Consider the following 27630-nt stretch of genomic DNA (forward strand, 5'->3'; position numbering starts at 1 on the left):
TGCTTCAAAACAAACACGATTCGATGCAGCTTTTCGAATGTGGGAAATTTTTCTCTTTTGCCCCCACTCATCACATTCAAATTGCATTAACATTAATAAAGCCACACTTACTCCATCTAGTTTATATATTATATATTATAAAATATAATAATACGGCGTTAACATTCCCCCCGGGATGAAGTACGGTTTCGAACTTCAGGATGACAAAGAGAACACAAAAATTAATTGTTATTTTTCTATCTACCAATATTTAACTAACAAACCTGAACAAAAAATAATTGTTGCTATTTATTTAACAACGTTTAATTAACAAATCAAATTCTAAGAGAAAGATCAACTAAAAGTAATTTTATTAAAAAAAAAACTGACAAAGATTTATTGCGTGGGTAAAGGACATACCTTAATTACTGGCCGGCGGTAAATACCAGTTTTGGTTCGAACATCGAGAACTCTGACCACTTGGTCAGTTCCTGGGTAAGTTTTTTCTATAATGCCTAAAGGCCAAGATAATGGAGGAACATTTGGCTGATTTAATAGGACAACAGTCCCTATTTCAATAGGATTCGTTTCAGTATTCCAGCGATATCGAGTTTGCATTTCAGTAAGGCATTCTAAACGCCACCTCTTCCAAAAGTCTTGTATCATACGATCAAGTAATTGAAATCTGTTTAAGCGATTAATATTATGATTAGTATAATCGACGGTGGGGAAGTGGTTTATCGGGCCCATGGTTAAGAAATGAGCAGGCGTCAAACAGAGTGGATCAGCAGGATCTGAACTTAGCACACAGAGAGGCCGTGAATTTAGTACGCACTCAATTTGTATTAATAAAGTATTAAACTCTTCGTAAGTTAATAATTGGTCGCGTAAGATTTTGTATAGATGACTTTTGACAGATCGCACGCCCGCTTCCCACAACCCTCCCATGTGAGGAGCTCCAGGAGCTATTAGTTTCCATTGTATTCCACGGTTAGCTAATTCATTTCCTATGGATTTGTTATATTCAGGAGAATATATGACTTTATACAATTCATCTAAGGATGTCCTTGCACCAATGAAATTGGTACCGTTGTCGGAGTTAATTTCTGAAACTACTCCTCGCCTACTAATAAATCGCTTGAAGGCTTGCAAAAAGTTTTCCGTGGATAAGCTACTAACTAATTCTAAATGGACCGCTTTAGTCGTCAGACATACAAACAAGCAAATATAGGCTTTGATTGAACGCACTCCTCGTTTCCGATATGGAATAATCGATACAGGGCCCGCGTAATCACAACCAGTCTGGAAAAAGGCTTTAGGGGATTGCATTCGGCTTATTGGTAGGTTTCCCATAACCGGAAATTGTGGTTTGGGTTTCATCCGAAAGCAAATGTTACATTTCTGCACTCTAAATCTTATAACGCTACGTGCTGCGAGTATCCAATACCGTTGCCTAATCAAGGTTAAAACTAAATGTGGTCCTGTATGTAGGTTGGATCTGTGATAGTGATCGATAAGTAAATCTACGAATCGGTCTTTCTTCGGTAATAAAATAGGATGTTTTACATCAAAAGAACAGTCGGCGTTACGAAGCCTACCACCTACTCTAATAATATTTCCATCTAAAAAAGGGGTAAGGTATCTAAAAGATTTGGGTTGAATTCCTTTTTTTAGTAAAGAAAGTTCAACTGAAAAATACTTACATTGAATCAAACGAATAAGTCTCATCTTCGCAGTCATTAAGTCGGAGGCGGAAATGATGACATTGTAGGGTAACCGTCTAAGAAATCTAAGCACATAAACAACACTACGCACTAATTTGATCCATTTGGAACAACGCTCTATTAAGGAAAAAAATGGATTTTCTTCTTTTGCAGGAATCAGTAAGGCGATAGTTTCCTCCGATTCCTTATCTTCAGTGCGCACAATTCGAATTGGCCATTCCAAAAAGTCTAATCTCATCCAATCAGGACCGTTTTTCCAAGAAACGTGGCTGATAAATTGCAAGGGAGTTAGACCTCTAGATAAGCAATCGCTTATATTGTTTTTACCATCAATGTGATACCAAGATAAAGGATCGATTAAGGAGTTAATTTGAGTCACCCGATTTGCAACAAACATGGGCAATTTGGTTGGGCATGTAGCGATCCAGTTGAGAGTAACTGTAGAATCTGAGAAAGCATACACTTTGGCAATGTTCAAACGAGATTGATAACAATTGATTACAAAATGCAGGAGTCTGGCGAGTAAATGAGCCGCACAAAGTTCCAGCCGTGGAATAGTGACTAGTTTTATGGGCGAGACCTTTGTTTTCGCACAAAGAAGGTGAATTTGATTTTTATTAGCAATACTTTGCAAGTACACCACCGCACCATAGGATGTTAGACATGCATCTGCGAATCCTACCAATGCTACGCTCTGATTGTTCGTAACTCCAATATGCCGAGGTACTTCAAATTCTAAAAGATGAGAAAGTTGGGTGTTAATTAGCTGCCATCTTTGTGCTATACTGTTAGGGCATGGTTCGTCCCAATCTAGTTGGAGCACCCAACATTCTTTGATTAAGAGTTTCAAGTTCAAAATCACAGGAGCCAGAAATCCTAAAGGGTCATAGCACCGTGCAACGGTGGAGAGTATAGTGCGTTTGGTGCAAGGTCTATTGGTAATGTCGAAAGAGAATGACAAGAAATCAGTCTTGGGATTCCACTGCAAACCTAAAACTTTAAAGTTGGAGCTGTCAAAATCAATAGGATTAGTAATGCAATCATCTTCAGGGATGTTTTCTATTAGTGTTGGAGAATTTGTTGCCCATTTCACTAACTGAAAACCACCTCTACCAAATAATTCCTTTAATTGCGAATAGGCGGTCATGGCTAAACTCGTGGTTGGAATGCTGGTGACGAGGTCATCAACATACATATCTCTTTTCACTATTTCAGCAGCTATGGGGAAAGTTGACTCTTCATCCTCTGCTAGTTGACGAACAATCCTAAGGGCTAAAAAAGGGGACGCTCTGACACCAAACGATACTGTGTTTAGTTGATAGGTTTCTATTGATTCTTGGCTCGAAAATCTCCAAAGTATTTTTTGATATTTGCGATCGTTCTCGCAAAGGTTAATTTGCCTATACATTTGGCGAATGTCCGCGGAAAGAGCTATTGCAAATAGTCTAAAATTCAACAACATCGTACAAACATCCGCTTGTAGCTTAGGACCGACAAATAAAAGGTCGTTTAAAGAATAAAGAGAGGTAGTTTTGCACGAAGCATCGAAAACAATTCGAACCGGAGTAGTACTAGAATTAGGTTTAAAGATTGCGTGATGAGGAATAAAATAATGCGGTTCCGAGCAAATGTGGTTCGTAACCTTTGACATATGACCTTGGGCTAGGTAGTCTCGAATAATATTTGCATAATGTATTTTAAGATCTCCATCTCTATCTAGTTTTTGTTCTAAGGCCAAAAATCTACGAAGTGCTACCGCATAGGAATCCCCTAACAAAGAACTATTGAGTTGAAAAGGCAAGGCCACGGTATATCTTCCATCACTTCCTCTTTTGTAAGTAGATCGAAAATGGTGTTCACACTTGACGTCCTCCGGACTTACTAAATTTAAAGAGGGCACATCCTCTACTTCCCAAAATCGTTGTACCAGTGTCTCCAACGGAGGTTCCAAAGCGATAAAGAAACTATGTGTGCAAGGAGATATGGTGGGTGCAACTCCCATTAAAACAAATCCAAGCTGAGTTTCTATAGCTAAGGGTGTATTTGGAGGGCCTGAAATCCGCTCTCGGCCCAACAATTGTGCAAATAAACTGGCTCCAATTATTCCATCTACCTTTCGAGGAATATGAAATTCAGTATCAGCTAAGGGAATTGAAACTAAGTAATTAAAACGACTTATATCGACGGAAATTGGAGGCATTTGATTGGTAATTTGATCTACTACTAATACATCTAAACAATATCTTTTATGCGTATTAATTTTGGAAATTATAACTGCGCTCGCACTTCCGTGTACTCTGCTACTAGTCGAACCAATTCCAAGAACTGTAGTGTCACATTTGGCAAGGGGTAATTTCAAGCGACGACTAAAGTCTAAAGAGAGAAAGTTAGCGTGACTTCCACTGTCTAATAAAAAACGAGCTTCATGAGTATTGCCGAACACGTCCAAAACATCGACCTTTGCTGTGGAGAGTAGGACTGTATTATTAGAGCCATTAGTATTTGACGTAATTGTGCAACAATTGATTGAGGAAGAATTCGACTCACCATGAGCGTTATCTGGACTGCTACTACTATTCCTATTTGAAGTTGAAGAGCTGTTATCAATAGGGGTGCCTGAAGTGGAACGGTCTGATTTACTACGAGAGTTAGTTTTGAAATGTAACAAGGTGTGATGCTTAAGATGACAACTTCTACAAGTATAATTACTTTGACAATTCATTATTTTATGAGACCCTAAGCAGTTTAAACATAAACTGTTTGCGCGCACGATTTGGTACCGTTCTTCAGGCGTAATCTCCAAAAACTGCGGGCAAGCGGAAATGTAATGAGTACCTTTACAACATGCACATTTAGCCGGTGTAGGCTTCTGCGCAAGAAACACATGGGTAGATTTTGATTTGCTATTACTGTTACTACTTTGAACGGGATAACCTTTTGAACTACTACTACTACTTGCCAATTTATTTACTACGGTGCTAGTGCGTGCACAAATTTTGGCTTGTTCTTTTATGAAAGTAATGATGTCCTTATAGGAAGGCATATCCGTTTTTCTCCTAGTGTTTTCGAATAGACGTTGAGTCTCGGGATTTAGTTTTTGAAAAGCTAAGTATGCTAAAATGTAGTCGGCTAAATCTGGTATATCTAATTTTCGCAAAGCTGTAACGGCAGGATCGAATTTATCTACGAACGCGTTTAACGTATGAACATTTTCAGTAGGACTTTGTTTAAACATAAACAATTGTTCTAATAAGGAATTAGCTATGGCACGTTTGTCCTCATATTTGTCAACAAGCGCAGCAAGAATGATTCTGTAATTGTCTCCTGTAGGAGCTATTCCAGAACATACCGATAGTGCAGTATCACTTAAACAGCCGAGTAAATAATGCGCCCGATTAACGTCGTTTAATTCAGGGTTGTTGTGAATTAGGCTATTGAAGCATTCAATAAATAAAGGCCACTCTTTTAAATCTCCACTGAATTTTGGGAGTGGAATATCGGGTAGTTTGCGAATTCTGTTAGTCCGCTCTTCACTTCTTGTAGAGGGGGCACTACTAGTAGAACTACTATGAATTTTAATCTTTTGAGCAACATGTTCAATGTAACATACTATTTCCTCAATCGTCTCAATGATTTTAAAACTTGGAACAAAGTGTTCGTCTAATTCGCACTCTAATAAGTTTATATCTTCTATTGTTTCTAACAATTTAACTTTGGTTGCCTCGTAATTAGTGTACCTCATCTTAAAATAACTCAATTTCTCTGGGGTTGAAACATCCCTACTAAAATCATATACCCGTTGAATGTTAGCAAAATATTGTTCTTTTTTTGCCTTTAAAATCTTAAGACGATGTTCCGCTTTTTTGTCCATCGTTCAGAACCGCTAAATATCGCGCTAAATTGACAATAATGGAATATGTGTGGCGGTTTTATCAAAGTTTTGATATCTACAACTTGAATTCTATACTATAAAAGCGCTTATCAACCTGCACCGAAACGTGTTATCTATAACTCTACTATTTATGTACTATAACAAACGTGCAAATCCGGCTTGATTTGGACCAATGTATAATTTTTTGATAAATTCAAAACACAAAATATATGGAAAAAATATAAATATACTTACAATTCAGTCGGTGCTGGGCGACCACTACAATGCACGGGGGGGAATAAGGAGATCAAGGGGTGACAATAAGGAAGGGTTGAATTCGTCCAGCACTATCGAGTTTACAAAAAAAAACAAGAAAAAAATGGATTGATTTTCAAACTTGGAAAGTATATTGCTTCAAAACAAACACGATTCGATGCAGCTTTTCGAATGTGGGAAATTTTTCTCTTTTGCCCCCACTCATCGCATTCAAATTGCATTAACATTAATAAAGCCACACTTACTCCATCTAGTTTATATATTATATATTATAAAATATAATAATACGGCGTTAACAACCCCTTTATAACCAAACGCGCTTTATATCGTTCGAGATCACCTTCCGAATTTGTCTTTACGCGAAACACCCAACGGTTATTTAGAATTTTCTTACCTTGAGGTGGTTCAACGAGTTTCCACGTCTCGTTTTCCTTTAGCGAAGCTATTTCTTCATTCATGGCATTGCGCCACTCTTCGGATTTTTCAGAAGCAATCGCTGCCTGCACCGTTGTTGGTATATCACACGCCGCAAAATAAACATAATCTTCCAAGTACTTGGGTGGCCTGATTATTCTTCTTTGCGACTTTTCAGTTTCTTGCGAAACATCGTCCGTGATGCCCTCGTTGTTATCCGAATCCGAATTTTCCTCAGATTCTTCGGAATTTTTCTGTGTCAAGGTCATTGTTATTTGAGTCTTCTCAGACACAATCTTCTCCTTCCCGAAAATGACATCGCGACTTCGGAGAACTTTGTTACTTTCCGGGATCCACACTCGAAAGCCATCTTTCTCGCCACAGTATCCGACGAAAATGCCTTCCGTACTCTTTTTGTCCCATTTTTTTCTTGTTTGTTTTGGTACGTGCACAAAACATTGTGTCCCAAAAATACGCAGATGTTCAAAATTATGTACACTCACAGTTTGACTGCCTTTCCACAATTCCATTGGTGACTTATCCTTCACTTGCGTCGGTCCGGTCCTGTTCAGTACATACACCGCTGTGTTGACGGCTTCCGCCCACAATTTAATCGGAAAATTTCCTGCATGGATCATCGTTCTCGCACTTTCTACCAAGGTCCTATTTTCACGTTCTGCTGACCCATTCTGTTCGGGTGTGTACGGCATTGTTATTCTGAGTGTGATACCTTTCGACTCTTAAACATTTTCGCACTTCCAAATTGTCAAATTCCTTGCCACCATCACATAGAAATTGTTCAATTTTAACACCAATCGCGGTCGCCTCGTTTACGAATATTTTTAAACACTCGGGTACCTCACTTTTTGCTTTCATAAAGAACACTCGACGAAATTTCGAAAAATCGTCTTTGAAGCAAACAAAATATCTGGCCCCTCCTAACGATTCCTCCTGCATCGGTCCACAAACGTCCGCGTGTATTATTTTTCCTGGAACCGTAGGTCTGTTTTTTCGAGAATGGAAACTGGCGCGACTGTGTTTACCAAACACGCATCCTGCACAAAACTCTTCATGTGCCTCCACCTCGATGCCCTTTTCTTTAAGAAAATGTGTTACATGCGACTTACTTTGATGTGCGAAACGCTCATGCCATAATTGCAACGTTTCCTTTGTTGATGCAACATGCACTTCTGCTGCCGCTTCCGGTTTTCGAACTCGAATATTTAGGGCATACAACCCGTTCGACAATTTCTTGCCTGATAATCGAACACTACCGTCCTTCTTAAAGTAACATCCCCCGTAGTTAGCTTCAAAATGATATCCATTACTTATAGTTTGTCCTATTGAAAGTAAATTTCGTTCGATATCCGGAACTAACCACACGTTATTTAAATGATTCCTGCGCCACTCGCCATTAACAAACATTTCAACGTTTATTTGACCCTGACCATACGCGAAAATTTTCTCGCTGTTCCCGACTTGCACCGTTTTTGGAAGTGAGAACGGTTCAAAGTTTATAAAATAACTTTTATGCCTGGTCATGTGCGCACTAGCTCCTGAATCCGCTAACCACAATTCTGCATTCGCGTCCTTGTTAGATTTTTCCGCACCTACGAAAGCATCACCGTCGGCTCTTGAATCAAACCCGGATGACCTCCTGCCGCGTGATTCGGACGAATTTCCCGCGGAATTTCCGCTCCCTTTCTTGGGGCATTTTTTTGCAAAATGTCCTGCTTGATGACACCGATAACATTTCGGTTCCGACTTGGGATAGTTATTCGCCTGCTTTTTATCACCACCCTTGGCCACGAAAGCGCCCACGTTTTTAGATTTCGCCGGTAAACGCATTTCAATTAAGCGAAGTCTTTCGGTTAATTTATTTAAGGTGCGATCTTCCACTGGGACAGATTCCCACACGCTCTTGAATTCAAAATATTCAGAAGGTAGCGTCGACATGATCCTACTCATTAGCACTAGGTCCGGGAGTTCTGATTTCACCAACCGCCTGAGTTCATCATTCATTTCTTGGAAATCTCTCTGCAGCTTTGCGATATGTGTAGCAATGTCTTCCTCTGGAGTCCTATCGTTGCTGAAAAACTGCTCCATCAGCCGATCTACGCGTTGCCCTGAACTTTGCTCATACACAGACAACAGCTTTTCCCACGTTTGATTAGCAGTTTCACAAGTAGCAACCAAATTTAAATTTGTCTTGTTCATGCTACTTACTAGAATCAGCTGTGCTAAAGCATCATCTTTGTTGAACGTTTTCAAATCCGCTTGATACTTTGAAATAACCGCTTGATCCGCATTCGCTGAAGGTCCCGCTGGTGATGCTCGCGTCCCGATGGCCAGATCCAAAACATCCTGATGTTTTAACAAAAGTTCAACCTGTTTTCGCCATTGACTCCAATTCGAAGCACCCTCCAACTTTTCTATGTGAGCCTTGAAGTTAAAGTCCGACATTTTGTGACGATACCGCGCGCGAAACAAACTACCGATACTTAGCACTGTTTACAACTAAACCTTACAAAGTTACGACTTCTTATTTACTTTTCGCACCTTTTAGCGCATCTGGGCACATAACCTGTTAAGATTAATTCAAGTAAAAAGAAAAAAGGATTTATTTGCAAATTGCTTAAGTACAACTTATAACGTTCTTATCAAAACGTGAACTACTATTAAAAAGAAAGCATGCGCAAAACGCAATTGAACGTTTAAACTTTGTCCAGGTCCGTACTCAGTACACGATTTTGTCTCTTCAACACAGATTTTTGAAAATGGACTTAACCGTTTCTGGCTGCCACAATATAATCTTTTTACACACTAGTTATTTCATCATCTGGTAGTAAGCTGTTACCTTCTATTTCGGATTCGTCCGAATCATCGTAGTCACTACCTGCTACTGCAGGTTCTGGAACAGTATCTTTGACTGTTTTTGCAGTAGGTAAAGATTGGTACCATTTGTGAAATTCGACTGGTATAGTTTCTTGTTTACACAAAGTTAGTAAATTTTGCTTCTTTAAAACACTTATTGGTCTCAGTTTGGTGTAAGCGTTTTTTAACTGTAACGACTTTAGGTTTACGGGACGTCCTTTACCAAAAATATAAATTTCCTTATATTCCGAGATATGATCGTACCTGTATTCCAGTATACCTGCTGGTTTGATTTCTGGTATCTGAAGCATTTTATTTTCAACCAATTTACCTTTTCCCCTTCTGTATTTTTGTTTTTGTTCTTTAGAATAAGTTTGGCTAGTTTGCCAAGGTCTTTAATATCAGAGTATTTCAGTTCGCGTACATTGCAGGGTGCGCTTTTTTTGTTTCGCACCCATTTAGATCTAGCCAACCGAAAGATGTTTAGCCAGTCTTGAATAGTATAAATTGGAATGTATTTTTTTTGAGATTCTATTGCACTGTGCATAGAATCTACTTCCATATATAACTATGGCCGCTCTCTAAAAATTTATGTTCAATTACATTCAGGTGATTATTTTGAACTAGGTACAAGAACAGACTTGAAATATTTTGGTTCCTATTCTGCCCACCGCAGGTGTCAGAAAAAAATGAAATTTCAGTAATACTGGCAGGTAACTGTAAAATGTAATTATAAAGGCATGTGCCGATCTCTGAACTTCCGCGTTTCCCATTTCATTCTGTCCAAGCAAAGCAAAAGGCATCGTTCGGGATTGGTAATTCGTAAATTGTAAGGTTGTAGGTACAAATTTTGCGGCTATAATACATAGGGCTGACTTCACTACAATACAATAATAATAATACAATGAATAATATTATTGTTTGACATAATAACAGCTGTTGTAGTAGTAACGCCACCTACTGGTTTTACCAGCAAAGTTGACAGGAAAAAACGGTTAAGTGCACTTAGCTGGTTTTTGCTGTTCAAATGTGCTAGATTAGGACTTAACTGAAAATCGCACGGCCTGTAACTATTAAACCATGCTAACTTTGACAGCCGGTTCTTGCAGAACAATCTTGGACAAATATTGGACTTAACCAGTCAAATATCTACAATTCACAAAAACTTGGACTTAACCGGTTTTTGCAGTAACCCGACGATATACTAGCTATTGTCTGTCATTTGACATTTCGCGTATACCTGGTTATTCCCTATTTTTACGATAAATACATCAAGAAACGGTTTCTTTAAAAACTTCTGGTCATTTGCGGAACGTTTAATTGGTAATATACAATTGTTGTGAAATTAAAAATGTGTTTTTTATACATGTACTGATATACACTTGCTTAAAATATTCTCATTTTTACATACGCATATAATTATAGGACATTGGGTTAAATAAAATGTCACTACACTGTTTTTTCCTGTTTTAAAGCTTCAAATTCAATACGTATCTGAGATTAACACGAATTGCCGGTATCCCATCTGAAATATAATGTAATAATTAATACCGGTTAGGATATCTTGTTTACTTACGCAAGGCGTAGGTTATGTTACAATCAGCGCGCAGACGTAGGTAATTATAACATTGCTTCTACTTTGATAATTCACCACCACAAGTCAAATTATTACTCTTCATAAATGAAAATAATTGCCTTTACTTATGAAACGGACGCGGCGTATTACGATTCCACATTCACCATTTGACAGATTACAGTGGAGACATCTATCGGTGCGCATTATAACAACACGCCGATTACCCGTCGACTGAATATTAAACCACTTGATTTTAAAAATAAGCCATACCCAAGTACACGTGGTTCAGACTATATACCCTAAAACAATTTGGACCAAAACCACTCACGGTTTTCATATTGTCTTATAATTCAATTACTTACACTAGCAAATAGAGTGTCGTCAGCATCTTCTAACCACCTACAGCACATAAAAAAAACGTTTGATGCGATTGGTTGATTTCTTTATTTTTAGGTAATAAACAAATTGCGAGAACATTTCATTATATGATAAAACATTACAAATTTTATCTACTGACCTCTATTTACAGCATCTATTATGAAAATTAAAAATGGTAAATTTGCTCGTTTAATAAAAAAAATGATAAAGAACGCAATATACAATATAATGAATTAAAATTATTCGTAAAAAAATACTATAGAATCCGAAATACAGTGCATTCCTTTATGTTATGATGAGTTTAAAAACAAACTTCATGTAGAACAAGCAACTTTGCTATTACACATACAGTTATAAAAAAAATAGGGCATAAGTCAACAATAGGATTCTATTTCGCGATACATTATACATTACACGCCAGTTCTAAAATTACAAACTCCACTCACTATGAGGTCATCATATCACTGACTGTTGATGTATTTACATTAGGTCCCTTCAGAGAGTCATTTATGTCTCTTCGGAACATAGAAAGGTTTTGTGTAAACCTAAAAATAAAAATACTATTAACATTCCTCAGAAACATTAAAACAACTGCTAGGTACCTAAGAAAATAGTAGAAATTTTGTGGGAGGATTTTAGAAGTTTAACAAAAACTTAGGTCTTAATTGAATTAATTTATGTACCTACTAATGATTTGGTTTACTGAGCAAAGGCTCTTAATAAAATAATTCCCCTCTAATTAGAAACTTACCTATCCCTATTTTTGGCAAGCAAATTTCTCTCTATTCCATCCATTAAATTTTCAAACCATTGGGCCATAGCTACCTGCTTATCAGGAGGTTGACTACGAATTATATTTTCTCTTAGTTGATTAAAGTAGTCTTCATTCAATAAGATTAGTCCTAAAAGCGGTCGAGACATTGACCATTGGTTTCGACAGTCTTCAAACATAATCACATTTAAAACAGTACTAAGGATTTGTTGCAAAATTTCCGGATGAACTTCGAGTACTTTTAGGAACATATCACTAGACGGAACGATACCAACCCGAGTTTTTTTACCAGGAAATACTAAAATGATCATTGAATATGTGTAAGTCATAGCACCATCCTCACCTTTTTGAGTCAATTGCTTAAATAAATACGTAACTATATGATCCAGTGTGGCACAACATCCTGTACATACCATAGTATCTGAAATGCATTAATTACAGGATCAATTTAAATTTGATATTTTTTAGCTGCAGCACAGAGTTAATCAGTACAATACAACCAGCATAAAGATAAAATTTTGATCAAACGAAAATAAACATGCACAATCGAATAAAACCAAAATAATTTTGGTAGGTACTTTGTATTAATAATGCATGCAGCTAAACTATATTTTAGTGTTTGTACATTCAGAGACATGATCAGCTGCGGACCAAAAAAAAATAAAATAAATACACCTAATCTACACTAGGTGTTACAAAAAAAACCTGAGTCCAAAACAGATTTTAACAAATGGTTGTACTTGAAATATTAAGAACTGACAAAATTTTATATGCTGCGTGTCCCTGAACCGTACAGACCTGTATAATGATTGAGTTGCCCACCTAAGGCAGTCAAACCCTCCGATATAGAGGATAAAATATATAAAAATACACGTGGTTCTAATGTGGACAGAAAACTCATGTGATCCTGAGCCAGACACTCTAAAAGCACGTAGTAGGTCTGCGAAAGCTTTGGATAATCCTACAAAAAAATTATGCAGCCTCCCTATTCATTTTACGTTGTAGATACATACCAGTAAATCTGATTGAGGAATAGAAAGAAGTAACTTAACAAAAATGTTTAAGGCATTATCTAAAGCCTCATCGCCATACAATCTAAATACACCAAAATTCACATAACTTCCACACAGCGCTGCTTTCAACATCGAAAAACATATAGATATTCCTTTTAGTTTCAACGGGTACGTTTGTTCTTTAGACACCTCGACATTCAAAATTCGACTACCTAGAAAGTTATAACGTCAGTACAGAATTATTGTATTTAACAGCATTGAATTATAGCATTTTCAACTTCATCTTTGTGAAATCATTAACTATTGTGTGCCGTTAAAGGATAAATTAATAGATCTGCTGCAAATTTTTAATGCAAAGTTGGCCATTCTAAACAACTTAATTATATTGATTTGAATTTGGCTTGAACAATATAGCTAAGAAATGGGAATTGGTAACTGCAGCTGAAAGTACTATACAAGTATTATGAGATGTTCATTCTAAAATTCTAAATTTTGTACTTACCATAAGTGCAAATGATTTTACTTGCTTCTCGAAACAATAGTATTCCATTTGGTGAAGATACGTCGAACAGTAATCTTTGAGATCTATTTTGAACTAATTCCGCAAAAAGTTTTAATACAGGTGTAGTTACTTGCGGGTCATGGTACCATAATTCTATAGCTCGTAACAGAACAGGTGTGTAACTAGGATATCTATTTACAGATAAGGAATCACAAATTACTCACAAATGACCTCATTAAATAATCGACAATTTTTCATTGTTAAGAGTGGAACAGACTGTGCATGTCGTCTGTAAGCAGAATGTGTCAGACTGTTAGCCTCTACCTGATTATAACTCTCAGATGTAAGATAGCAAAAAAGTTACAACTGCCACTTTCATTATTTCATTTTGTACTCTATTCTTCTAGCTCCACCTAAAACTACTGACTCACATTTTAGGATATACAGTGGAGTCCCGGTAATTCGGGTTGGATTGGACTGAAGGTACCTGGAACTGTGACGAATAATACTGAACTTTAAAAGAAAAATGTGAGGTAAGGGGTTATGCATTAGGAAAACTACAGTATGTATTGTTTAGAAGTAACCTAAAAGCATTAACATTTAACAAATTCAATGTTCAAAATAAAAAGGACTTACACAACTTATTTTTTGAATAAGTCTATAATAGTCTTTTGTCTTTTTTAGCGCGAAAATTGTAGGCAGGTGTAAATTTTGTGTAAGTAGTTAGCTCATGGGAATTTTTCCACGTGTAGTATTTTAAAACTCGTAGGACGGTGACTTTGAAGTTCAATTATTAGCTTGTGCAATGAGACATCCGATTTTGATTGTTTTATGTGGGCGCGTAATGTATTTGTACTTGTATTGCGATAATCTTTTATTAACTAGTAATTGATGATGCATTTGTCGAAAGATAGCACGATTGCTTTTCGAGCCCAAATAAAGGGGGGGAAAACTCTAAAGCCTCTTTAGTATGATGCTAGACCGATTTCAGAACGAACAATGTATGTGAATAAGAATTATTTCCCCTGATTCGGTAGGAAGCGATTTACTAAGTTTCTTGAATGTGATTTTCTCAGACCCCTCTGTTCGAAAATGTTGGATAGTTGAAAGTGAGTCCCACACGGAGTTTCAAATCGTCTTGATTGAGGTCCATAGAATTATCCCTTCTAGATAAGAAGTTATAATCAAATTACGAGTATAAATAAATTTGCGGAGTTTTATTACATATGCTAATTGTGTAAATTGTGTATTGTATTATTCGTTTAATGTTGGTTTAGTTTTAAATGTATACTAGTGTCTCCCACATTATTGAAGAGTAGCATTCATTTTTTAAAACAGGATGTTAGGTGGCGAGGTCCTACAACACACCTTCTGCTCTGCATGCATTGCAGGAGATAGTAATATACAGGGTGTTCTTAAATATGGTGTAAATACGAAAGGGGTTGTTCTTTGGCTTATTTTATGACTAAAAGTTCATAGAATCATCGGTCCGCAAACCCTTCGTTACCAATATACATGGTGTCATATTTCTACCAGCTTCTAATTTATAAACATATGAAAACAAGAGCCAACTGGCAAAACTAATAAAAGCAAGATATTATCTAGATAAAGCCAGGGCCTACTGAACCAGTTTTAAAATTACAATTTCAACATTTCTGTTATTAGTAGCAATAGACATGACTTGTTGTTTTATGAATTGCTACTAATAACAGAAATGTTGAAATTTATTTTTAAATTTGCGGGTATACCGAAAGCTTAATAAAACATGTAAAAACAGTTTTGTATGCACCTTTTAATTCTGAAGAACTCTACAGTTTTTTCTGTAAACAGGAAAGGAGGGCAGGAATTGCATAAAACTAATTTCCCATGTTAAATCCCTATGTTCCTAGTTACCGTGCACCACCCGGTATGTCTACCGCGAGTGAGGCTCTCGCATGTCTCCTGGAAACACACTTTCTCTCTGTGGACTACGTAACTATGGACCGACTAAAAGCAGCTACCCGGGTCAGTATGAAACCAATGGATTGGAAAGCAGCTGCCAGGGTGGCACCCGAGGCATCTCTGAGATGGGTGGGCAAGACATTCAGTCCATTTAAGTATATGCACAGAGAAAGGGCGTGTTCGAGGAAGGGGAGGGAAGACCTGGGAGTGTTTCTAGATATCGAGGGTGCGTTTAAGAACACCATGTTTGATTCAATAACTGATACTGCTGAAGGACCTGGCATTGATGGGGCAATCGTAAGATCGGTTATTACAACATATCCACAGGGCATAGTGTTGTATCCACTGTTGTAGTGCCTGGTCCTAGATATGCTCCTCCACAAGCTGAACGAGGATGGAGCGTATGCACAGGGATACGCGGCCGACCTCGCGATCGTCATAACTGAAAAGGTTTCAAACACTGTGAAAGAGTTGATACAGGGGGCTCTTGAACAGGTGAATCCTGTTAACTCGGAGAAGACAGAGGTTCCATTATGAATACTTTGAGTGAGTGAGCCCACTCTTCAAGGACGTCAACTGGCTCTGACCAGGTCAGAGAAATATTTGGGAGCCATCATAGACTCCCGCCTGATCTGGAATGGGCACATTGAGTGAATAAGCACACAAGGCCATGTAGTATATAGAAGAGCTTTTGGCTGTACATGGGGCTTGAATCCCGACTGGTATATTGGCCCGTATGAATAAAAGTAAGCAAATGCTTATACTTGAAAAATTCAAAGTAACTACTCGTAAGTGCTCCTTCGCACTGGGCGACTTAGCAGCGCTTCTAAGCAGAAGGACAGGACGCAGTGCAGCGCTGCTAAACCATGCTAAACAGACCAGTATGAAGGGGCAGTTACGAGTATTTACTTTGAATTTTGCAAGTATAAGCATTTGCTTACTTTTATTCATACGGGCCGTTGTCTTTACACTGTAGTGGTAAGGCTAATCAAACTGCAAGGTGCACTTTTATGATGGCTTGCCACGCACAGGGCAACCTACAGGACGGGGCTAAAAAGGTAGGTACACAAACTCGCCTGTGTGGGAGTCACTGGAGCCATAAACACTGCGCCAACTTTACCCATGGAACCACTTGTGGGACCAGAGCCTTTATACTTACTTGTGGAGGGAAAAGCTTGGAAAGATTTGATACGGCTAAATGATTGGGATGAGTGAAGGCATCGGAAGCAGCCTTAGATACGGGCGGGTCTGGGAGGAAGCCTTCAGATCTGACCCACTCCTCACAAGAAAGGATGTGATCCGGGCTGTCTTATTAAGACTGAAGACTTATAAGATCACTCTCCCGAACAGGGAACTCAGGTTGCCCATTTCTACCTGAGGGACTCTTGTGGTTTAGACAGATTTCCAATGGAAAGGGGAATGGGCATAGGTATATATGGTTTCTCCTTTGGTCAGCATGGCACCATGTTTCAGGCAGAGATGTTAGCCATCATGACCTGTGCACAGGAGAACCTCTCTTGAGGTTACTGTAATAAGCATACATACCTCAGAGTAAGAAATAAAGATAGAGATGCCTTGATGCTTATCTATGCGTGCCATCATCTCGTTTGTTTACTAACATTGCAGGAGGCTAAGTTGTCACATTTCACGAGATAGTTTTCAAGGGAATAATAATAACATATGCATCTGGAGTAATCTAAATGGATTTTTAGATGCTTATAAGAGTTCAGTAACCCAAACAATTTTAACTTACAATTAAACGGCGTAACAAGAAAAGTTATGGTGATTAGTGCACCACATCGGCAACGCTGTAAATTTGTTTTCCGTTGAGAGGTATTTTGTTTATTTCGTTAAAACGTGATTCCTTAATTTTTAGGCGTTTTTATAGTGCAAGACTTATTCGATTTATGGTGTATTAATTTATGGGGGCGCTTTGAAATGGGGAAAAGCTGTATTATTTGTGGAATTATTGAATTACCTAACATAACCTTTCATCGGTATTTGTTTTGATGTCATAGACGTGCATACGGGAATGTTCGCATTTTAATGTGTTTAGATTTCCTTCTAAGTTCCCACTTTGAAGTATCACCATACCTTATCATAGATCAATAGGGACCTTTCAAACACATACAGCTTTTCATCATAAATATTTAGTGATACGTTATTACGTTTGCACATGTAAACAAAACATAAACTTTGTTGCCCATAAAGATAAATAAACCCTACGCCACTGACTAATGTTTATTTTCGTCCTCACACCGGTGAGATGTTGGTTCAAAACAAACGTTCACGTTGTTATAGCGTACGCGTACTCTATCTTTATTTCTTACTCTGAGATACATACATACATACATAACCTGCAACCTGCACAACATTGGACTTGTAGGACAGCTCACGTGCAGGTTCTGTGGCGAGGCCGATGAAACTACCGAGCATGTGGTCTGTCACTGTGGAGACGCCTTGATCAGAGACATACATCAGCTCCTTGGTGACAGTTATCTGGAACCGGGGAGATAGAAGCAACTTAGGCAACCCTACTCCAAGCACTACACCTCAGATAAATATTACAAATTGCCATGTTGTTCTTTTGATTCATAAGAGTTAAGTCCTAGATAAAACTTGTGTGTTTTGTATATATTTAGCTTTAGGTTCTGACATTGTTACTGTATGGTGGCTATTACCCATATGCACAGATATATCCCGACAACTGATTGATAGTATAAACCCAAATATGTAAGAACTGGGTACTATATTTTTTGAGTTTAACCATTGCTAACACACACAGAAAAAAAGGATACATCCAATCAAATAACATCATATATGATGTTTTGGTATTAAAGGCAAACGCAAGTCCTCGTAAATCTCTTGCGAGGCCTATTAACACTTTTTTAGCGTCGTCAGCAGGAAACACTGCATTTTCAGCTGCGCCCAACATTGTACCAATATTACTAAACGAGCCTAAAAGAATTGATAAACACAAACAGTCAAGTACAATCCCTGCTTTTAAAACCTGTTAAAGGTAACATAAATGTATGAAATCTATCCTCATCTTCACCTAAATCGACCATAAGCAATCTTCCAAGTGATGTATAGAACATAGATCTACATCTCATTTCTGTAACTGCTACGGCATTACCCAAAAATGGAAAATGCTCGCTTGTGTGATTGTTTAACATAAACTGCACTTCTTCTAGCTTGACTAATTTCCTGACGCAGCTGTATCCCACCGACAAATCATTAAGCAATTGTAGCGTCTTACTTATGATTTGTTCACTATGTCCCCAATACTTTAAATTGGTTATTCTGAAAAGTAGCATTTGTAATATGGATTACATTTCTTTCACAAAGTTTTACATTTTTCTAATAAATACACTTAAAACCGTTGCCTCATCATTTAAACCAAGCACCTCAGATAACCGTCGATACACCTTGGAATTCTTCTGAACCTGGTCACCTACGTATATTTTTCGAAACTGCTCAAAAAAACTAAGCATCGCAAGTTCCAACTTCTCACAACCACCCTGAGTAAGTCGAGAATCGGTTAAATTCATTAGCTGAAGGACGCGACACACAAGTTCACCGTCCATCGCGTCATGTTCTTCGAAACTATTAAACGAAACTCTACCACCAATTGCAGACCCAATTATATACACCAACCATGTCAGTCGACCTACGGTTAAACATTAAACGAGTAAATTAGCATTTGAACAGTTACCCTCTTGTATTGTAATTTCAATTTGTTGCGTGGGTGTTGCTAATAATTCCTGATAGGATCTTGCGGATTGATCAAACAACTGAACTAGCAATGCGCACGTTTTCTGATATTCGCAACGGCCAATAACGGATAACTGCTCAAGTTGCTGTTGCACCATGCCTAGATCTTCGATTGGGTCCTCTAGTCCTTCTCGGACCACAACTGCAACAGATTCTAGTCTCGACGTAATATACGCGCTAGTAACCTCAGGTGTGTAGGTTTCCAATAAATGTGGTTCGGTAGCTTTCACATATGGCACGGATGCCACCATTCTTTGCCATAAACTTAATAAATAATGTACACTATTTGGTGCAAATTGCCACATCTGAAATAAATGGAGTTTAAAATCACTAAATGTGTGTTTTCTTAACCTAATACAGTTTACAGAGTTTAATCCCTGTCCGAAGGTTTTCCAAGAAACAGATGAAAGGGTACAATGTTTTCCCGTAGTGTCAATAATTTTGAAATACTAGAAGTTAACCCCAACTTAGTCATTCATGTACTGTTGGTGCAGAAAGTATGTACCCCAGTTTGACCTAATTACAAAATAACTGCTTGACGGAGTTGAATGGGCTTGATACCAAATAAAAGGCTGTTTTAACCTACAGTGGTCGCTATATTTTTTGGGACACAAGTAGTCGCTGCGGACTCATGCTTCACAGAGGTTAAATATGACCCTACAGGTTTAATTGGGAGAGCAGACTTCAGCAAATGCTGTAGTACTGAACTTCGCCCTTCACTTGAATGTTTTGGAATACATCTTTTTCTTTTTTTGAATAATAATTATAATTTTATATATATATAAAAATAATTATTATTATCACTGTACAAAAATTTACAAAAAAAATAGTAAGAAAACGCTTTCTACATTTTTGAAAGTCTATAATAATGTACATACCAAAAATAAATAAATTAACTCTTAATAACAGTTTAAAATAACATAAAAAATGAGTTTATTTTCATTTACCAAGAGGCCCTTTGGATACATTCAACACTTATGGAGCCGACAGTTAGCACTGATTCATAAGGGTATTTATTATCAGAAGGTAACAAGAGCATGACAGCAGTGGGGGTCTAAATAGTCGCGTAATTACAAAAAAATCAATGGTGCGGAGCGAGAGTCCACAAACGACTGCTGTAGAGTTAATCAAGATGAAAACCAAGGATGGACTGGATCACTGAGTCAACTGGGTCATTGCAATCTTCTAAATCGCTAACCCAGTCACCCAGTTTGACTCAGTGACCACCGAGTTTCGAACAGTAATATGCTTCATTTTGTTACACTGACTGTACTTTGGAGATTTTAGAAAAGCCATAATTGCAACTAAATTAATAAAACGCCTAAACTAAATGAGTCTTATTTTCTAAGAATCGCCAAGTCGAATATGCATTTAAATATAATAGAGCAAGATCCCAGGGCCCCCAAACCTTACTTATTTTTTTATAGGCAAAAAATTAGTGCATACAACGTATACATACCCAGTAGCTTAGGCCGACGGCCAATTCTCAGGTACATAGAAATTGTACCCACTGTACCTACAGTCTGAGGAGTGATTCTTACGTATGTTGTGGGGAATATTGTTAACAATAATTAGAAATGAATACTGCCAGATACCTACTATCGGCAGTATCTATTGCCAGACAATATCGAAAGCTTGCTATACGTACGTATAGCTATCTCGCTCACACTAAAGCGCACATATTTGTAACACCTGGGACCTGAGAATTGGCCGTCCACCCAAGCTAACGGGATGTGTACGCTCACTGTACACACTGATACTACTCTATTGTACATATTTTCTGAAAATAAGTAAGGTCTGGGAGCCCTGGGATTTTGGACTATAACATATTAGATAATCATTTATTAAATTAAAATGTTTATTTGACAGACGTGGACTGAAGGAAATGATCGAAATAACCATCTACATGAAAGTCTACACTACATCATTTGATACCACATTTCCTTATACCTAGCATCAAAGGTTTTCAGGTTATTCAAGATTTTTTGAATTTGTGATGTGAGCTCTGTACCTATGACTCGGTTGACTTGATGCTGCATGAGAAAGATTAAAATTTTGATGGCAGTGTGTTTTAAAATACATGGTCAATAATAACTTCAAACCTAAAAAAGTTGATCGTTCAAATACAACCTCCTTTATTTTTTTACATTCTCAAATATTGAAAAAAATTCTACATCGATCAATTCCCTACACCTATCTGTTATGCTTTCAGTTTTATTTTAGATTTTCTAAAATTGTGACTGTTGACTGTGAATTATTGTGCGTATAACTTTTGTTTGAACAGTGATTAAAAAAAATTTGCTGTTGCTAACACAGATCCACCTGCGCATCGACTTTCAGCCCAAAAGAATTTCAGTGGGCCTTTTCGTGGTAGGCATTTTGAAAAATTGTTTGCAAAATAGGAATTTAAATCTGGGTTAACCCCAAATGATCAACACATTGGCCCTGTTCAACTCTACTGAAAACAGCATATGAGATATGTAATGCGATTGGTCCTGTAATGGTTGTTATGGCGACTGTGGACATGCCAAACTTAGGAGGTACCGTATGCAATATGTACACTACAAGTTTGAACGGGTCATGTGACTGTCCATAATCTTTTTTTTTGTAAAATCAGTTTTGTAAATCGTTGTAACAGAAAAAGGAAACGTAAGCAGAGTTATGAAGATGGTACCCAGGTGTTTTGATGGCTTAAGCCATTTTCAGAAGGAGATGCAGGACAAAGCACACAGCGGGCACTGCAAGAAATTATGAAAATTGAAGAGAAAGTCCTGTACGAAAATGGTTTCATTAACTCTTTCAGAAGAGCAAAATGTCATGAGAAAAAAACACTGTCTTGATTGAAAATGACTCCCAATTTCTTGGAAAGTGTCATTGCTGATGACAAAAATTGAGTATTTGAATAAAACCCAGAAACCAAATGTGGAGCATGAAATTGGGCACTTTGTCCAGATATCAAGGTCAAATGGAATTTTTGGCAAGTAAACAAATTTCTTTTGCTCAATGCCCTTACTCCGACTTGAGTCTGAGATTTTTTTCTTTCTGAGATTGCAAACTCAAAAAATGTTAATTTCTCCAATGGAAGACATTCAAAGAGCGGTAACTGATCAGCTGACGATTATTCTAAAATGCGAGTTCCGGCATTGCTATCAGGAGTGGAAAAATCGTCTCCGACGCTGTCGCTTCCCAAAGGAAGCTTTGGAAGTGAAAGATGTTTAAATCACCAGTCTCATTACTTAACAATTTACATACCTCTTATACCTTGTAGACTAGTGGAAAACCCCTGAACCGATTTGGACGAAATTTGGGGTACATATAGAGTGGTATGGAGAATCGAAAACGTCCTATTTTGGATTTGATCCGTAATTACACTAAAAGTACCCCCTTTCAGCTCGTTTCCTTTTATGCCAGACCAACTAATCATTAAACAGTCAATATAGCAAAGTTACATCAAGTTTAGGATCAGCTCTTCGCACTTGCGCTAATGGAGTGTTCGGATGTTTACCTACGAAAATCACGATCGCGCGCATTTAATTGAAAATGCAGGTAAAACAGAGATACAAAGAAATTTATCAAATTGTAGAGAACTAAATTTTCCATAAAAAAACACGAAACACCATATGTCCATAAACCAATTAGGAGTAATAAAAGTTTTAAATGCGTGCATCATTTCCGAGTAGTTCTTCACAATACCTTTCAATACTTATTATTCCTAAACAGCTTGAAATAGACATATGCAATGTCGGAGTCTTTTTTGTAGGAAATTACACAGTATATTATTTGCACAAAAAATGATCATAACACTCCATTGGAGTAAGTACGATAGACTGAGTCTAAACTTGACCTCTCTCTTACATTGCATAGACCATAAACTGCTTGCTCAATGTCTTTTGGATTCCAACTGAACCCTTGTTACGATCGATTTTTGCACCAACAACCTGTCATTATATTGAAAATGAGACTGAAAACCTTATGAATACTTGAAAATCCATTGATATCTTCTAGTTTATTCAGATTTGACACATAGCAAGGAAAACCAGAGACTTTGAACTAGGGAAAATAGTCTTACTATCTAAAAGAATATGAAATAAATACAAACCTGTAAACTTTGAACAGTAAATTTTGCTATTAACTGAATTGCTTCAGGGTAATTATCGACCATAACCAACTCTCCTAATTGGTAATTAGACTTCAATCTTGCTAACAGTCGACAGAATTCGTGATAATTGGCGGCGTCGCTCAACCCCTGCGGATTTTGTAAAATATGTTTCACTCCATTTACCAAGTTGGTAAGGAATTTCGCTCTTTCGGTATTGCTAAACAGTGATCGTCTCACCGATGCGATTTGTACTAAACAAGACAACGCCAATGACGACAATGTACAAGGTAACGAATGATATAAATCGAAAAATAGTTTAAGTGTGGTAAAATCTAAAAAGGCGGGTCTCCAGCTCGTCGGTATTTGTACTGTACATAAGTCGTCCGACGATTCATCTGTTGATGTTCCAATAAAATCGAAAGTTAAGCAATTTTGAGATAGGCGTAGGAGTTGTGTTACCAATCCGTGTTGATTTTCATCGTTAAAATTAAAATTTTTACAATTTTCTCTAGCTGTGCCCAGTAAGGTACAAGATAATCTAAAAATTTCATATAGTTGACTATCTCGAAATGAAGATGCTATCTTCCGTTGCTTAGTTAAAGATCTATTTGCCTCTACTTCAGAAATTTGATTCATTTCACATGTTAGCTGAGATAATAACTGTACACCAATCATACAATGTTCCACTGATCTCTGAAAAAAAAAATACTTTAAAATAGGAAGGAATAGAAAGAAAACAGGTTCATTAATTTTTCGTTTTTGCTGTACAGGGTGGCCCATTTTCGACACTTTTATCAGGCATCTCCATAATTGTTAGTGCTATATTTAGGCGTCATCTGCTTTTTTTTGGATCACACTTAAAATTTTTCATTCAAATTTGAAAATGGACAATTTCAGAATGAATATTTTGTTAGTTAAAAGAGATACAGAGAAGTGTTTATTGGAAAAGATTGTTTCATAATCTGCCGTTTTGAAAATGAGTATAAGGGGTTAGATAAAAAAGTTATCGAAACTAACCCCATTTTTTTTACATATAACACTGCATATTTTATTCCAAAAAGATAGTATAATAAATACTCTTTTCAAACATATAACACTAAAAAAATTCAATATTGGTTCAAAAGCTTTTAGTTAAAAAATTTCAAAATTCAGAAACATTTTTGAAATCCTTGATTTCTTGAATCATTTGAACCTTTTTTAAATTTTTTTAAATCTGTTTTGAATTTTTTTTAATCGTTTGAATCTTTTTTTCATATCATCAAATTTACACATATACCGCTTCATATTAAACGTGAACGAAACTATGTCTGGAGATAATAGCAATAAAAATGCGCATTGTGAATAAATCGCATACTGTGTTAGGTAGGGGTCGAGAGTTTGGATGTCTATGTATAAAAAACAGAGAACTCAACGACTTGATAAGTTTTGGATTGTGTAGCGGACGAAATACAAATAGCCAATGAAACAAAAGAGGTGGCATTCGCAGTTTTGCTTCGAGAGCGAGCACATACAATTTTGATGTATTAAAATTAATTCGCGTAATTGCGAAGATAAATAAAAAAAATGTGTAAACTGTTTGGCAAACCTTCACAGTATAAGGCTTGCACATTACAAACAATTGGAGGACTTTGAGAAATCCTTTATGATTAGTTCAAAACTGCAAAAGTGAATCGAAGAGACCACAAAACCATAACATTTATTTAAAAATATAAAATACTGTCAAAGGATCCCAACGTTCTTGATAAATTTAATCACGATTAGAATCTTATCTGTTAATTACAGAGTAAATTATCTGCAGTACTACAACACTTGTAAATTACATTTAATTAATGTACATAATTAATTCCTGTAATTGAACCCTTGTTACAACACGCTGCTGTGAAAGCCTTCATGACATTTGATGTGTATTTTAAGGTTAAGTTTTTGCAGGTCTACAATCGTATGTTTTTCATATCAAACCAAACAGTTTGTATAATGGATCTTTGATGGGCAACAAAAGCCGATTGGTATGAAATAAAATCAATGCAGACATGCATCAAGTTATAAATCAATCCTGGATTGTACGCTAGCGACTAATATCTCGGATAATACACAATCAAAGATCCATTATATCAACTGTACAATTGTGGACCGGCATCAGGTGTTCTGTGATCGGCTCGGTGATCGGCCTTTCTCCTGGAGAGCAAATCTTCTGATACAGCCATAGCATGTCTTGGCACGAAAATTTCAGATATTGCATCAAAATTTTGAGCCTTAACATTTTTTTTGATAACTACCTTGGATACATGTAACACATGACGTATATGATGGCATGTATATTTTTTGATGCCTTGAGTTATGGATATTGTAGCATGTATTGGCATATGACAACAAAGTTGAAATTGTTCCACAGCATGATGAATGTATTACATTTGCATAGTGACAGTGAGGTGAGTAATTGTTTATCATAACAATGGAAGAAGTATAAGTGGGATTTATGCTTATACTTATATAAAATATTTAAAATACATTCTGCTGTTCACATGCAATTCAATAGCAAGTAAATGGGGACAGTCCAACATACCGAACTTTTATTTTACCCAAAACACTGACACTGACATTTCACAAGTAACATAAACAAACAACTTACCTGTAAGAATTTGCTAATATCATTAACGACGTCTCTAAATACAAATTCGTCTTTGTGAGTATCAAACCAGCCTAGTTTGGTAATCCTCGCAAATAAAGTGACTAACGCCTGTACAACAAAGTTTGGTAACTTGGGCCTTGTTGCTAAATAGTTTAGAACATAATTTCTAATATCCACTCTTTGTTGTAAACTTAATCCCTGCGCACTCCGTGAAACTAACTTTGTTAGGGTGGTCGCAGCGAGGAGCTGGGCATAACAGGAATCTCCGCGATCTAATAGTACTTGACATTTTGTTAAGGCCTCCGGTCCGTCCTGAAAGACCACCAGAGCTTTCTCTGCGTCCGCTCGAATTGTACCATCTTGGGATTCATACAGTTGTTTGCAAAGCAATTCCAACTGACGAATTTCCTGCAAATATTTTCGAGATTTGAGCACAATAAAATGAATGCATACCATTTAAGTAATTATTCAATTAAGAACGTGTCCATACATAATATGATTGCCTTTCACGAAATAGAATTTTGAATGGAAAGATATAAAAACAAAAACAAAAGTAATTTCATGTGGACGTGATTGTTACTTTATGTGGAGGCTATGTGTATGTATTGTGTCAAAAGTTCATGCACATCCCGCAATTATTTTAAATTCTTCACACCCTCGAATTTCGACAATACGGTCGATTTAAAGTCCTTAATACAAACCTGCTCGTCAGCCATTTTCAATATCATTCATTTGTCGAAATTACGTTTTTCTTGGGATAATAAATTTACACCGAGAAGCTACACTATTTAGCATGGTTGAACTGTCGGCGCTACTGTTTTTGCGCTGCTTAAAAGGGATAATTTGTTTCTCGGCTCCTATTGGTTTAAATAAGCGCGATATTCAAACATCAGGGTCAAATGCGTTTACTAAACCATAACCACACATTTGAAGGAAAATGAGCATGTAATCCTTTTTGTTATGCCATCAGCCCATCGGCCATTGAATAATAAGTTCAGATTCTTTATTCAATGGTGTTATACTAACATTGCTAACTAATTTGCTCCTACTTAGAACCGAATGATATAAGATATAACTACGAGGGTTGTCCAGAAAGTAGCAGACGTTTTGAAATAAAAAATGTTAAACTTTAAAAGAAAATCTATTATTATATACATTTGGGGGCTACACTCTTGGGCTATTTATCAACACAAGCGCCATTCAAATTGAGGCACTTATCATAGCGTGGCACAAGTGTTTTGATTCCAACATTTTGACATTACTATTAATTATGGTAAAAAGTATATAATCAATGACATAACGTAGTAAAACAATAAGTTTTTTTTTCTCCTACGGGAGAATATTAAAAAGTATATCGCTTAAGTACTGACGAGTGACGGGATACCTGCACATCAGGCGAGTGGGTTATGCGCAGATTTAAATTTTCCATTATATTTTAATAAACAATAAGGCTTACTCGCATTTATTTACCTTTATTTAAACAACAACAATACTTACCTAATTATCGTGAATGAAATTAAACTGGACACTTTTTCTTACATCGCATCAATAACTCCTCTATACAGTGATATTTATTTAGAAGTAGACTTAGGGATTTATGTACTTTGTTTTTCCCTATGTCTACTTTCAAAAGACAAAATCTTTTCTGAAGGGCGCCTAATTTTATGCATCCAAAATAACTTTTTAAAACAAATAAGCATCTGACTGTCATATTAATTATATAGTTTGAATATTGTTGCTTTGACTTCACAGAAAATAAATTTCTTAAACTTAACCTGTTACCGGTATTATACTAATTGCAATATCAA

At 36.8% G+C, this 27630-nt stretch overlaps 1 protein-coding gene across 5 annotated transcripts; it reads right to left on the minus strand.

The window, feature by feature from the left end:
- Positions 1 to 11466: 11466 nt before the first annotated feature.
- On the minus strand, positions 11467 to 26678 carry LOC116166540 (exportin-7). 5 transcript variants are annotated; one of them, XM_031481525.1, is made up of 13 exons: positions 26524 to 26678; positions 25823 to 26230; positions 23194 to 23886; positions 19036 to 19399; positions 18675 to 18990; positions 18331 to 18623; positions 18119 to 18278; positions 13380 to 13570; positions 12878 to 13089; positions 12687 to 12825; positions 12208 to 12285; positions 11844 to 12162; positions 11467 to 11637 (listed from the first exon to the last, which is right to left on the minus strand). In XM_031481525.1, the coding sequence occupies exons 1-13, from the start codon at positions 26548 to 26550 to the stop codon at positions 11538 to 11540; spliced, it is 3300 nt and encodes a 1099-aa protein (XP_031337385.1). In that variant the 5' UTR covers positions 26551 to 26678; the 3' UTR covers positions 11467 to 11537. The 5 variants fall into 5 exon arrangements, with proteins under 5 accessions (XP_031337385.1, XP_031337384.1, XP_031337382.1 ...); XM_031481524.1 differs by having other exon boundaries at positions 12663 to 12825; XM_031481522.1 differs by having other exon boundaries at positions 11844 to 12285.
- Positions 26679 to 27630: the final 952 nt, after the last annotated feature.

This window comes from Photinus pyralis, unplaced genomic scaffold, assembly GCF_008802855.1.
Source record: "Photinus pyralis isolate 1611_PpyrPB1 unplaced genomic scaffold, Ppyr1.3 Ppyr1.4_LG3b, whole genome shotgun sequence".
Taxonomy (NCBI): Eukaryota; Metazoa; Arthropoda; class Insecta; order Coleoptera; family Lampyridae; genus Photinus; species Photinus pyralis.

Coding starts and splice junctions, on each gene's coding strand:
- LOC116166540 (XM_031481519.1), bottom strand. CDS start 26,550: ATGATATTGAAAATGGCTGACGAGCAG. Junction 18,279..18,330: donor ATTTATGTTACCTTTAACAG/GTTTTAAAAGCA, acceptor CAATTCTTTTAG/GCTCGTTTAGTAATATTGGT. Junction 12,286..12,662: donor GCAACTCAATCATTATACAG/GTCTGTACGGTT, acceptor AATGCATTTCAG/ATACTATGGTATGTACAGGA.